At 29.5% G+C, this 14,800-nt stretch overlaps 1 protein-coding gene across 3 annotated transcripts; it reads right to left on the bottom strand.

The window, feature by feature from the left end:
* Positions 1 to 5,932: 5,932 nt before the first annotated feature.
* Positions 5,933 to 13,494, bottom strand: LOC103575045 (FAM172 family protein homolog CG10038). 3 transcript variants are annotated; one of them, XM_008554664.3, is made up of 7 exons: positions 13,472 to 13,494; positions 13,307 to 13,385; positions 13,007 to 13,122; positions 11,402 to 11,731; positions 11,214 to 11,333; positions 10,828 to 10,929; positions 5,933 to 6,366 (listed from the first exon to the last, which is right to left on the bottom strand). In XM_008554664.3, the coding sequence occupies exons 2-7, from the start codon at positions 13,368 to 13,370 to the stop codon at positions 6,184 to 6,186; spliced, it is 915 nt and encodes a 304-aa protein (XP_008552886.1). In that variant the 5' UTR covers positions 13,371 to 13,385; positions 13,472 to 13,494; the 3' UTR covers positions 5,933 to 6,183. The 3 variants fall into 3 exon arrangements, with proteins under 3 accessions (XP_008552886.1, XP_008552885.1, XP_014300443.1); XM_008554663.2 differs by having other exon boundaries at positions 13,459 to 13,477; XM_014444957.2 differs by lacking the exon at positions 13,472 to 13,494 and having other exon boundaries at positions 13,307 to 13,463.
* Positions 13,495 to 14,800: the final 1,306 nt, after the last annotated feature.

Raw genomic sequence — 14,800 nt, 5'->3', positions numbered from 1 at the left:
ATGAGTTACGCAGAAAACCCAAAAAAAATTTTTGAAATTCTATCAAATTTTAAGTCTTGAGCCCTTTCGATTTCCCCCAAAAATATTCAAATCGGCTGATTCGTTTCAAAGATATCGTTCGACAAAAAAAAGTTTACACATACGCACGTCCATCCGGAAATAGTCAGAATAGTTTTCTAGGACCTCAAAACGTTGACTTCTGATGAAAACTCAATTTTCGAAAATTGAAGCAAATCCTATAACTTCCATTTTTCGAAAATTTTCAATTTTCATAACGGGAAGTTAAAAATTACTTTTTTTTTTAATAAACTAATATTTTAATGATTTAATGGGTTGAAAAAAAAAAATAATTTTACAAAGTATAAAATATTCATTTTTCATAAACATATATAAAATAAATGTTGGGCTATTAATGTGCTCAGGTTACAAAGAAGGTACAAAAGAGGTAATTAGCGGCTGCTCGTTTCATCAGTCACTTTATTTTTACATTTTTGTTTTTTTTTTTATTTACAAGCCTTACTCAACACTGACCATACCAGGGTACGGTGTGAGTGCGCGAGAAGAGTGGATGTATACTTTCTACCTCAAGGGGCAAGACGTTTTTTAAGTTAATGAAACGAGCATCATCATCATCATCAGCATCGACTGATGGAGAAGAATAAGAAAAGTATGAGAATGAAAAATATTTTATATGCCAAGGCTGCTAATATTCAAAATTACGATGAGATATTTTTAATTAAATAAAAAATCTGCTAGCATATACATATATATACATATATATATATAACTATATGTGTTCATTTATCATTAAAATATTAAATTAAAATGAGTCTTATGAAAAAAAAAATATTTTTCTTATCAATTATTTCTTGTTAATTAAAATAATAATAATTATAAATAAAACGATATTTTATGAATAAAAAAAAAAAAAATGTCAAGTTAAATAATCTCACATACGTCAATTCGAATAATGTACATCACATTGATGAGGAGTATTGAGGGGGTAGTTGAGGTTTTGTGCTATTGGCTAGCGAACCGACTGCTCGGAGCTACTTCGGTGACCTCTGACCCAGCCCTCGGGGGCGCGCGCACGCCATCATTCCAGTTACACAGTCGGTGAGTCTGCCACCCTCTTGAGGAAGTAATTACCGGGCTGCCACCCCCGTTCGATAACGCGCGCGCTATCGTGTGACCGCGTCTCTGCCTTCGCGCAACCTCACAGTACACCCGTACGTCGTAAACCCACCTCTACACTAACTAACCTATACTACCACACCTATCCCTCTTTACCTTTACCATATCTACATACTACATACTACTATATATACACACGTATTTCCCAGAACCAACCCTAACGTATGTTCCACCTATGCCCGCGAACATTATACTCTTATACGCGCCTCTTTGTATGCCCTTGCTTGCGGCTATTACGAGACTATAAATTTATGTCTCCTGTAAAGTAAGAGACAGAGGACTTGAGACTTGAGACCTTATAACACCTACGCCATTTTATCGTCGCTTTATTACTTACTTTATTTTTTTTTACTCATCAAAAGTTCTGATAATTAATTTTTTACAAAATTAACGTATCGCATTAATCGACTTAAAGTAAAATAATTGCTTTGAATTATTAATTTATTTATCGCTAATGACTATAATTGTCTATATTATGATTGCAATATATCACATATTAATGTAAAAATAAATTATTAATATAATTTTTTTTCTTGTTCTAGTTTCTGGTATTATTGTTAATATTAAATTAAAATAGATGCTAATTATACCAATTATTAGTCATTAATAGATGAAAAATTTTTAGTAAAATTATAAAATATGAAATAGGTGAAATAAAAGATCGTAATAATATTTATAGTAAAGACACGTATTATATAATAGGATTTAAAATATAACTCGACTTAAGTTTCCCATAAGACGCTTTTACTGACTAGACTCGTTCTTTTCTTAATAAATGTATGCGATTTGTTGGATGCGCGCGCGGAAACTCTATAAGATGTCATTGGGACATTGTATTTATATATATATAGATATATATATAAACGTAAATAAAATATGTAGCGAGCTCACGTGCCACCGCGTAAGAAAAGCATAAACCAGTACACGGGGGAAAAACGACAGTTGAGAAAAAATCTCAAAGAGGATTTAGAATTTGTCGACGAAGATTTACACGTATTACACCCCTCGGATGATATGCTGGTGTATGGTTTGCAAGAACCCCATGGCCTACATTAGAATAGATTGTATCATGACTACCTAACTTCGACAAGGTTATACTAGTGTTGAAAAAGCTTTATATATATATATATATATATATATTTCCACATACTTAACAGTAGTGTAGTCTGATATCCTGATAAGAATTGAGTTTCCACGACTCGTCTTACACTCATTCTTTGCTCTAACACTCTACAACCGTGTTACTTTGTTCGACAACCTATATGCATTCATATAAACTGATATATGTATATATAGATATATTTATTGTATCAACGGAAATGGATTTACTATCAATGGTGATCGAATTATATAGACTGCATGAATGATTTATATTTCTTTAGAGTAAATAATCATAGGGGTGTAAGTGATCGGATGTGTTTACTTAAGAAGGAATATATCTTTTTACCTACTTTACCTATATCAATATATTATATTAAATTTATTTATTTATTCATCAAATGATAAATGAAAATATTTATAATTTTTAAAATTCAAAATTACTATTTCAAATTTTTTTAATTTAGTTTTTTTTATATATATATATATATATATATATATATATATATATATATATATATATATATATATATATATATATATATACATATATGTACATGTAAGTTTTATTTATTTTTTTTTTAATAGAGAAATAAATTGAAGATTAGACTGGATCGATGATGCAGTTGCATGAGAACGTAAAGCTGAAGTAGGAGGTTTTGCAAGGCAGGAGGTTTTCTTTTGAGCGCGTGATAAATACTCCAAGAAGGTGCATGTATCTACTAGACACAAATGTACATATATACATTTTCAGGGTTAACCTATCGTGATTCTCATTGGCAGCTGTTTCTTGAACGAGAATCGCGATTGGTTACTCCAAGGTCGGGGGTCGCTTCATCTACCCCTAACCTCGCGAGACCTCCCACGCCAACTCGCGAAATTACTTGCCCTCCTCTTCTCTTTGTACTTTTTGCCCTTTCATTATTTTTCGAGCTCTCAACTTTACTTTGAGTTATACTTATTTTAAAAAATCTAAAGTTTAATAAAAAAAAAATTTCAAATATGTATAGAAAATAAAAAGGCCATTCGGCAGCCGAAACGGAAGTAGATTTCTTATTATTTATAGTGCCGCATGGCAATTTACAAGAGTATCATCTTTTACATATTGAAATTTTTTTTTCCTTACTGTTTGAACCAAAAAATATATGAGTCGCGATCACAAGGCTCAATATTCATAATTAACCATAAATCTACTTTTGAACCTCATAATGAATGAACGATACATTTTTAGATAAAGTCACAGTCGTGTAATTTGAAGGTTATTCTATTAGCTACGAGATGCAATCGACAAAATTAACCTGCAACGTTTCATTCAAAAGATATTGAGACTTGAAGCCGTAAAAAAATTTTTCAAAAATTTTCAGTCATTATTCTATTCGAAAAAATGGTCAATTAAATATCCAAAATTAAAGCTAAGTTCATGAGCTTTTAGATAAATTTAACAGAAATTAGCTATCGCTTTTTATTCAAAATTTATTTGGAGAGAAATTTATAAAAAACGATTTTTTTTTTTGTTTTTTTTTTTTTTTTTTTTTTTTTTAAACTAAACACCTACAACTTTTGAACTAATCGACTGATATCTTGTAACTTGACCTAGATTTTCACAAAAAAAAAAAAAAAGAGTATGTTAAGTTTCATTTAAACCTGTTATATATGATATATTCACATTTTTTGAATAATAGTATTTTTGTAACCTACTTAACGAATTATGTTAAGTTATAAGAAAATTATTTGAAAAATTTTTATTAACATCAAATAATATTTAACAAAAAAAATTCAGTCATACTCATTGAAATTTTTTTTCAATAAAAAAAAAGAGAAAAAAAAACTCCCCAGTTAGTTCTTTTATTTCTGACGCCCTCGCTCATAATCGCCAGGGCCGAAATGCCACGCAGTGACGTCACGAGCTCATCCATCAAGGCCCATGACAACCGGCAAACCGGGCCGATTAACTTTTGTGCGTGAACACAGAGGGGATGGCGAAAGTACGGAGAAGAGAAGAGCAAAAAAATAAAATAAAACGAGAGCAAGAAGGGAGAAAGAAGAAAAAAATTATTGAAAAAAAAAAAAAAAAAAAGTTAAAAGAGTAGTGAGACAAGCCACGTAACGAGTGTGTCTTCTATATATATTTTTTTCACTGTTTTATTATTAGACGTCTGGCCTTAGGGCCCTCAATTGTAGAGGCCTTCTCTCGCGTGCGGTCGATAAATTCCCCTTTTTAATTTTTTTTTCTCACTGTCGCCTCTCTCGTAAACATCAAATGTCTTCAAACACTTGAACTCGAAAAAATTTTACATTTAATAGAACAATCTTCACAGTATTCATTACTTTATGATAAATATATGTTAATATCTGACTAAAAAATAGCTTGATGAGTTATCGTGATATTTTTTTATTTAACCGTGGTCATTTATCTACTCGAGATATATATAATAAAACAAGTATATAGATATGATACTTTGTCGTACGATCGTATATTAAGTTACGCGTCATTTATGAAACACTTCGATCGTTATCACACTAGCTCACTGAAATACTTCATATATATATGGACCAAAACAACTATTTATTTATTATCTTTACTAGCGTTACTATTTTTTACCCCAATCCCTCGGTTAAAGAAAAAAAAAAGCTATAAGAGATTGACCGATGATTTTTTTATGGTACGATAAGAAAGATCACTCGAATATTTTATGTGAATAGTTATGAATTTATCTCTATTATTTTTTGCTCAAGAAAAAAAAATTAATGATAAAAAAAGTAAAAGATTTGGAAAATCCAAAGTGTACGCCTCGAACGCTAATGTTAATTTTAAAAAGTTGAATTTCAAAAAAGTTTGAATCACCCGGGTTTTTTCACAGAAATTTTCATGGTAAATATACGGTAACAGAATTCAACAAAAAAAGTAAGATAAAGTGTTTGTTTACATTTAAAATTGCTGATTGATTATAAAAAAAAAACGAGAAGGACTACAGTAGTGATTTCCGAAAAGAACCTTCTCTGCATAAATTTGAAGATTGTGAAAAAAAGTTGAGTTGTTTCGTCAATTCATTCTCGAGATATTCGTATACGACGGGCTTGTTTTAAACCACAGATTAATGGATGTTCACGATACATTTTTTTTATATTAATACCCCTAATAGCCACTTTAGCTTGAAATTGACAGTAATTTGAGAATTGAAATTAGCCGAAAATTTAACAGCAAAAGTTGGAAAGGAAAATTTGTGGTTAAGAAAAAACTCTAATAAAAATTTCCTTGAATTTTTCGTCTAATGTCCATCAACTTCAGGCTTTTCCGCTTTTTAGGACAATTTGTATACAACTTTTGAAGTGAATTTGCATTCTAATTCGAGTAGTAAACTTACATCAAATTGTATTGCAAGTTGTATACAAATTATCGTCAAAAACGGAAAAGCCCGAAGTTGACGAAAAATTAAAGGAAACTTTTGGTGAGTAAACTGTACTATTAGGGGCGTATCGGACAACTTTAAAAAAGTATCAGGCTTATTCGTATTTATGTGCTTTTCATAATGTGTAAGTGTGATATAAAAATAATATATATCGTCTAATGTGAGGAAATCGCGTGAGCTTGACAAGTCGGTTATAAAGCAATGATTCAATAAAGCAATAATAATTTAAATAAAATTTAAGATTCTATATTTATATTTCATTATAATTGTCTTTACATGTGTATGTATAACTACAATGAAATAGTCATTAAAATTAATTAAAAGTAAAAAAATTTAATTAATGTATATATACTATTATTAGATAATGAATAATAGTAAAAAAAGTTTATGCGTAAAAAGTATCAATAGATTAGATTAAATAAAAATAAAAATATGTTTAATTGTTAAAATTACGATTTAGTAACATTAATAGGGGCATCAGTTAATCTTTGCCCTTGATACGATTGTGATAACGCTCCTCGAGAAATTTGAATAGAGATTCGATGCATGACCAAGATGTCATTTCGTGAACTGGATGCCCAGCTGATACACACGGCACATCATCACTAGCGCAATCAACTGGAGTATCAAGTGGTTGTTCTGATGACACCCAATTTTTTGAGACCTATTAACAATAAATAAAATTATAAATAATTAATAATGTAATTAAAATAGTGGTTACATGTAAGTATAATATAATTTTAAGTGAAACGCGTGCCATGAAAATTGAGGAGATGAAATGAATCTAGCATATTAAATTTCTTATATTAAATCTGAGAGGTAAAAGGACAACAACGACGACAACAACGACCGCTGTCTTCGGGGGCTTCTCAAGTAAAACCGTAACCAATTTCCAGACTGCACCTGTGACCACAACACCACCGCAACAAGATGCTGCTTCCGTGTGTCGTGACATTTCCGATATGTCATGCAACAACTTCATATTTATATACATATACATACATATATACATATATTTGTTGTTTATTTTTTCCCGCATGTTAAAGGGATACTTATATCGTCATAACGATTCTTATATTTGCGAAACCTCATACATCCGTCTGCACATGCGATTTAAAACTTAAGTAACCGCAAAATTATTATAAGAATTCCTTTTCTACTTTAAAGAAAAAAAACTGCTATTGGGAATTAATAAATTACCTTTTTTTTTTTTTTGAATGATAAACATTAGTCATAAAATAATTTTTTTTATTGTTTATTTCTAAATACGATAATTTAATTTAATTAAGGAAATTTAAATAGTAATACAGCCAGACCTCGTTATAAGACTATTTAGCGACTGTAAGGGAAAAAATTCTTAGAATTGAGGGAAAAAAAAATTTGATAAAATCCTTGTTGAAAAAGACTTGTAGTAAATCTTTAATATCATGATTATCGACCCTAGGGAAATATATACAGATGTATATTTGTCGAAAGAGTATGAAACTTGTGATGAATTTACTCGACTCGAGTACGAGAGAATATCAACGAACGAACCGACCAATCAGCCAGGAAAGCTAACCAAGAGAGAAGTTTAGTTCTATTTACTTCACCACTCAAATTAATTACTTGTCAGTGCAATAATATAACTACATCATCAACAGTTTATACATTAGCAAAACACAGTTACGATTAACTGTACGCCATCTCGACATGTGTTATGTGTACAAGTACTTTTTACTTTTGCTACTTGACATCACATTCACATATACACACAAATTGTTATGAAAATCATTCTCATTGCAATCCTCATCATCACTATTATTATTATTATTATTATTATTATTATCATGAATATGACTATGCAAAGTGTTATTAACACATTAAAGACAATTAATCAAACACATATCAATACTAACTGTCTGCATACTGATGTACATTTAGTAAGACAATTTTTATAACTGAATGAATATATTAAGCATCTGGTATTAATATTTTATTATATATATTTATATATATACACTAATTAAAAAAAAATTGACTTTTTTTTTCAAGGACACACTTAAGAATTTTAGCAGGATAAAAAGAGCTTGTTAGAATTTGAGCCTTTAATAATAATATCAAGTACTTCCTAATTGCGATTTTCTATTTTCGTTTAAATAACGGGAAAAAAAATTTTAAGCTTGGAATTTTATACCTCGGTAATGGAGTATTGTACAAATAAGCCCAGGTTACAATTTTGAATGAAATTTAACGCTCTACAAAAAAAATCTCTTATGATTTTTTGATAAATCCATCCATTCATAACTTATTCAAGTTTTAAGTCAAATTTATACTAAATTCTGAAATCTTTTTACTTTTTCAGCGAAACTAACAGACTTATTACAAAATGTCATAGAAACTTTTTTGTAGACAATTTTATTTCCTACAAATTATCTTGGATAAAGTTTTTTCAAATTCCGCATAACTTTCTAATTATTTCAATTTTAAAGTAAAGCTTTTTAAAAAAATAATGTTCTAATCGATTTCAATTCGATTCAAAATTCGAATGGAGTAATTCGAATCATTCGTCAATTTTAGAATCATCCGAAAGTTTTTACGATACGAATAAGTCGTAATTTCGAACTGTTCACACAACCCCAGTTGTTAGTTATCAATAATTATATATATATATATATATATATATACCTGTATAAAAAATGAAAGACAGTTAGGTTGCAGAAAGGATGTTGGAAACAGAAAAAGTATGTCTAGCTGATGGCACAATTACGATGTGTACTATTATAGTACAATGAAAAAAGCAAATAATAATAATGATGAAAAAGAAAAAAAGTTTAAAGTGAAAAAGAGTGTATTTTCATATGGATATGCACGAATTCTGTGAAAACGGGACGAGTATATACGAAAGCAAGGCTTCTTTTCTGGTTCTGCTGTTACAACGTAACATACTACTGGCATCATGGATGAGGACCGAGGACAGCAGCCACTTCACTTCACTAAAATCTCTCTCTTACGTTCGCTAAAAGTCGAGAGCTATGAAACATCGGGCATTGTCAGAGCACGACATTCATCTGTGTGCAATTCACTCTTGTGTTACTGCTACTGGTTGGGTGAAGTCGCGATTCAAACGGGGGGTGCTTACTAACCCTCTAACTCAGCTTTATTATTTTTTAATATACCTTCATTTATAGCTCAAGTTACTTTGCCACAATTTAATCATTTTTTATTGTTTAAATAATAATCAAGTCATTATTATTTTTAAAATAAATTTTATGTATCAAGGGAGTGAGTTAATAGTATCGAGATATTTATGAATTTTCCTCTTGAATTTTCAAATTTAAAAAACGTTAACAAAAGTTCGTCGCTGTCACGTTTTGAAGTTTAAAATAGTCAACATTTTTTTTTACACGACAAAGACAAATAGTATTTTTGTATTTATAAATATACTCATAAAAATTGATTTCCCCAGAGAAATATAGACACCCTAAAGACCACAGTAATGAGTACATAGTTGAATGTTTTTTTATAAACAAAAAGTTTATGCGATGATGGAAAAAATAAATAAAATAAAATGACATAAATAAACAAAAATAATTGCTCTCCGACATTAGTACTGTCTTTTTTTTTACTCCGTGTTCTCTTTATCCCCTTTTACATCGTCAATCTAGTGTGGCATAGTGTACTCTCATACTCGATGAAACCGCGAGCAACACTACGTCGCGTATTGACACTGTACCACCACACTGGCTGGACAAGCACCACTCTGTAATGTATAAGGCTAATGGAAGAAGTCACGCAGTTCTATTGTCACCGAAACAATGTGCTCTGAAAGCAACCAGCCACCAACCGACCAACCAACCAACCACTATCGCAACATGTACCGTTCAAATGAACTCAGGCAAACGTCAAGGATTTATCTACATATATATTGTTGTCTATGTAATATATGTTTGACTATTGATCCATTGACGTTATGCACTATCTCATAGTTTAATCTTTTAAAAACACATAAATACATTACCCTAGCAAAAGTAATCGCAATTAAATTAGTGAAATAGCTAAATTTGCTGAATAGATTTTAGTCTAAAAAATTTGAAAATTTGAATTATAAAATTGAAGATTTTAACTTCCGAGAAAAAAAGTATTAATTTTGTGATTTTTCCATTACAAAAAAATAAAAATGCTCTGAACTTTTGGATGATTCTAGTTCACTCGATGCATTTAGACTTGCAGATTTAAACAGAGGAAGTGAGCGTACTTTTTCTTCGAGGCGGGTGTCTTCAGAGTAGTACAACTTACGTTGTAATGAAGATTTTTATTTAAAATTTGTTTTACATACTCTTGAAATATTAATAAATAAATGATAAAACTTGAAGTTCTATCTTTTCATTGGTCGTCAAAAAAATTCCCAAGAAAACATTTAAAAAATTGACCTTAATACAGGGGAACCGCCTTAATTGAAAAAAGGACAACACAGTAGTAATTTCACCGAGGTATAGATTTTTAAAAAAATTACTTACAGTTGCTATCAACTAGGAGCTAAACTAGACTTTTCTCTAATTTTTCCAGTATATTTATAATTCCCTGACATTTCCAGGTTTTCCAGAGATGTGGTTAACATGTCAAGGACTCTAAAAACCCTAGTTTTTAATAGTTACTTTTTAAATTATTGTAAGATAGTAATAATACTAAATACTACAATAAAAATAAACAAAAGAAAAATTTTATTTTATGAATTATTAAACATAATTTTTTTTTTGTGTCAAGTAGGTTTGATTGTACAAAAAATGAAGTCGAACAATGTGCGTCAGGATACAGACACTTGTGCGGTAGAACTAAACATTCTATTGGTAGCAGAATAGGATAACTCTTCTCATATGAGAAGGCTAATAGAGACCGAAGTCATGCAGTGCTATTGTAAACACGACAATAGACACAGATGGACAGATCTCAATGAACTTTTGCATTTTCCTGAGTACCCTACATACACTTTACCCGGCCAATTAACGTAATGGTCAGTACATGCGCTTTTGTTTCTATGTTATATATGTAATTCTAAAAAATACCCCACGCATTTCATTTATACTATAATTTTAAAAAATATTATACTAAAAAGAAAAAAAATACTAGTCATTACAATAATTACCTGAACTACATGCTCACAGCCATTTCTAGGTAATCTATGAACAGAATCGGTAAAACCTACAGCAAATACTAATTTTTTAAATTCTTCTGGATGTCGATGCGCCTAAAAATAATTATTTGTTAAAGTATTTTTTTATAATTAAAATAATTTAAAATAAAAATGATACTGAAGTTAGCCGATGTCTAATAATGTTTGGATTTTTTTAAACGATAAATTATAAAAAACAAATATTTGAAAAAATTGCACTTATAGCTTTTCATATTTTCTACATGTGCATATTTTTAGTTTTTTTTTTTTTTTGTAGTTGATGTGTTGAAAAAAAAATCCAAAAACTGTTAATTGTCTGTTAACTTCAGGATCATAAATAAAAAAAAATGAATGCATACAAATTCAACTGTACAGACTCCACCATAACTGTGAGCTACAATAGCAATATCCTTAGCTTCTGATGATTTTATATAATCAGACCAAACTGTTTCCATGTGCTCATGTGGATCTTCGCTTCCCTGATAAAAAAATTATAATTTTAAAATGCTAAAAAAATTTTTAAATTAATAATTAATAAAATACATACTTTAATGTCTACATTAACGCCGTTAATTAATCTACGATTGTCATTCGTATTGAGAACGATGATACCATAGCCCAGTTCTTTAGCCTTTTTAATGTATGGTAACTGTGTACCACTTTTGAGATTATCGTTGATAATTAATCTTCTTGCCCATTGGCCAGCTCTAACGACGCCACTGCCGTGTATAAGAATCATCAATTTTTTATTTGTAAATGCTTTATCACAAGCAAATACAAATGAACGTAATTCTAATGGGCTATCACTATTTTTTGGAAGTGGCAGGCGTTTCAACCCTTCTTTTTCTAAAAGTTCATATACGTATTGATTTATTACCTGTTGAAACAAAAAAGTTATGTTACTAAATGTAATTCAGTCAGCAAGAAATTCTAGACTACAGATAAAAATATCAAGTTGATTTGTTGAATTTTTTTCTAAAACTGACAAAATTAATTGAATAAAAAGTTGATAAAATTTACTGAGTAAAAATAGGATTCGCTGTAGTTTTGTTTAAATAACTTATATTTTTTGTTGCTGTGAAAGTATAGATGTTTTTAAAAGCTTATTAATTGATATGATGAAAAGTACCCGATCAAAAAAATCCATACAGGATTGCATGGGAACCCACAGGAATCCATATGGGAAAGTATGGATTTATGTAGGAATCCATAGGAATTGATGTAGGAGTATATGTATTTATATGAGAATTTCTGTAGAAAGCCATGAGCATCTGGATTCCTATATGGGAAATTGTGGAATTCCCATGTAGGAACTTTATATAGGAAACTGGGTACCGGGATTCCCATATAGGAACTTGACATAAAAACTAAAATATATGGATTTCTTTGTGGGAAATTCATATAGGAATCTGGATTTCTATATCAGTAATTTCTATAGAATCTGAGGTATCTGGAATTCTATGTCTATGGTCTATTAATACACGTATATGAATAAAAGAACAGATTAACATTCTATTGGCAGGATATATTTTTTTTCGTCAATTTGTTTGTATCAACGTGATGCTTTTTGTTAATTTTCCTAATTCCTAATCTATACAAGATTCCCACATGAATTTTGACATGGTGCAGATTTCCATGGGAAATCATCGTAAAATTCCATATGGGAATCCATACTAGATTCCCATATATATTTGGCATGGTATGAATTCCCATAGAAACTCATGTACGAATCAATATCAGGATCTATGCTATTCCTATAGAAAACCATATGGGAATCCATCTGAAAACGCCATGTGGAAACCCGTAGGAATCTAGGCTGGAATCCCGCATGGACTTTTTTATGGGGAAATAAGGACACATATACATGCAATTATTTTTTAACTTTTTTACAAAAGTTTCATCACGATTTGCAATTTCATCATTTTTCGTTTTCTGTTTTTTTTAAATAAATTAATAATAATCTACAACTTCCTGCAAAAAATATAATTAAACATACGAGTGTCCCTATTACTCGTTAATTAATTATAATTATAATTATTGATTTCGAAAAAAACTATCAACAAATCCTCCACTCTAGCCTTTTGTTAATTTGTCAATTTAAAAACAAATTCTTATTAAATTACTAAAAAAATAAAATATATACATATATTACCTCTCCTAATGCTTCATAACGTTTTTGATTATATTGTGCATCCTCACTAACATTAAATTCAAAACCTTCATTAGTTATTAGACCAGTTTTCGGATCTAATTTTCGTAATCTCCCTCCTAAAAAAAAATAAAAAAAAATAATTAGCATTTGTTTCAAAATCTTACCAACTAAAAAATATATTTTATATATCTATAGATATCAAGTTTATCAAACAATGCTGCCAATATAATTTATAATAATACAAACAACGAATTAAGGACACTACAATAATAAAAAACAATGTAATATAAAATATCATACCTTCATCAAAGTCATATCCAAAGTCTTTTAAATTATTGGGAAATCTCGCAGAAGCGCTGGCCATTGTATTCTGTGGGCTCTATATAAAATGAAAATAAATTTTATATTTATTTAATGAAAAAAATAAAGTTTTAGCGTGGTAAATACTCAACACTGCTTTTTTACTTTTATTTTTTGGTTATGTCTTTGTCGGCTGGCCTCGTATGTAATATCCGGTGGCCATCTATGATACGGGTTTACAGGTTGTTCTTTCCTGTAAGTCGGTAATATAGTTTTAGTTTTCCTCAGCTAGTAAGTTGCTGAGATATTTTCTGTGCAATTTTAACTCAGGAAACCAGCATAGAGATTTAAATGAAACTTTTGACATCTTGATAATGTACATGAGTATGAATGTAGTTGACAATTGTTAATTTAAAAAATTTTGAAGTATGTGAACTAAATTTAAATAAAAGAAAATAAAAAAATGGACATTTATAGAATTTAATAATCAGTATGTGCATTTTTTTATATTTAAAAATTTTTAACTCGTTCATTTGTAATTTAAAATTTGTTTCATATCTACCCTGATAGCCATCATGACCGCAAGTTAACTTCAAACTACGGCTGGAATCTGATGTCAACTTAACAGCAAAAAGTTGCGGCTAAGTTGACAGTAGATTGTCTGTAACTTGAATTCAATTTGACTTAAAATGTTACAGTCAGATAAGGATGTTAAGTTGATTTATGGTTTCATTTGAATTTGACAGCTGATTTTTCTGTCAAATTATAATACATTCAGTTTATGGGTGCGGATTTACATTATAATTAACTTGCAGCAAGTATTATCTAGCCAAAAATGCTCCCCAAATAGCCAGTTGAGCTTAACCAACAGTCAAATTAAAGCAGATACTTTAATACGTGAGATTACAAATTAACTTCAATGAGAACTCTCCAGATGATCACCATTTAAACTTAAAAATTAAAATGAAACATTTCACATCTCGATGACATCTAGTATACATAAAAAATTTCATTTCAATTTTCAACTCTCTTCCACTTGTAAAATTACATATAAACTTGACATCAAATAGCAGCTTTAATTTTACGTCAAATTTACATATTATTTTACATATATGAGAGCTAAAAAGTTGAACTTAAATTTTTTATACATACTTTATGTCATCGAGATGTCAAAAGTTTCATTTAAATTTTTGAAACTCTGGTTTCCTTGAATAAGAAAAATGATTTGAAATAATTCAAAACGATTTGAATTGAGTAATATATAGATACACACTTAGCGTGGATTAAATAATTTTTCTTAATCAGGGTTCCTGGGTAACGTCCTGAAACTTGTAAAGTAATTTTGATAAGTATGAATCTAACTGACAAAAGTGGGAATTTTTATGACACTAGTTATCCGACGTTCAATAATTTTTGGATTTTTATTTAAACAATAAATTATTGAAAAAAAAAATTTTTGAAAAAATTGCACTTATAGTTTATTAAATTTTCTAC

Source organism: Microplitis demolitor, chromosome 1 (assembly GCF_026212275.2).
Source record: "Microplitis demolitor isolate Queensland-Clemson2020A chromosome 1, iyMicDemo2.1a, whole genome shotgun sequence".
In the NCBI taxonomy this organism is placed as follows: Eukaryota; Metazoa; Arthropoda; class Insecta; order Hymenoptera; family Braconidae; genus Microplitis; species Microplitis demolitor.
The sequence above is the reverse complement of the archived record's forward strand: the minus strand, read 5'-3'. Positions and strand labels throughout refer to the sequence as shown.

Coding starts and splice junctions, on each gene's coding strand:
- LOC103575045 (XM_008554664.3), bottom strand. CDS start 13,370: ATGGCCAGCGCTTCTGCGAGATTTCCCAATAATTTAAAAGACTTTGGA. Junction 11,732..13,006: donor GTTATGAAGCATTAGGAGAG/GTAATATATGTA, acceptor TTGTTTCAACAG/GTAATAAATCAATACGTATA. Junction 11,334..11,401: donor GCGTTAATGTAGACATTAAA/GTATGTATTTTA, acceptor TTTTTTTATCAG/GGAAGCGAAGATCCACATGA.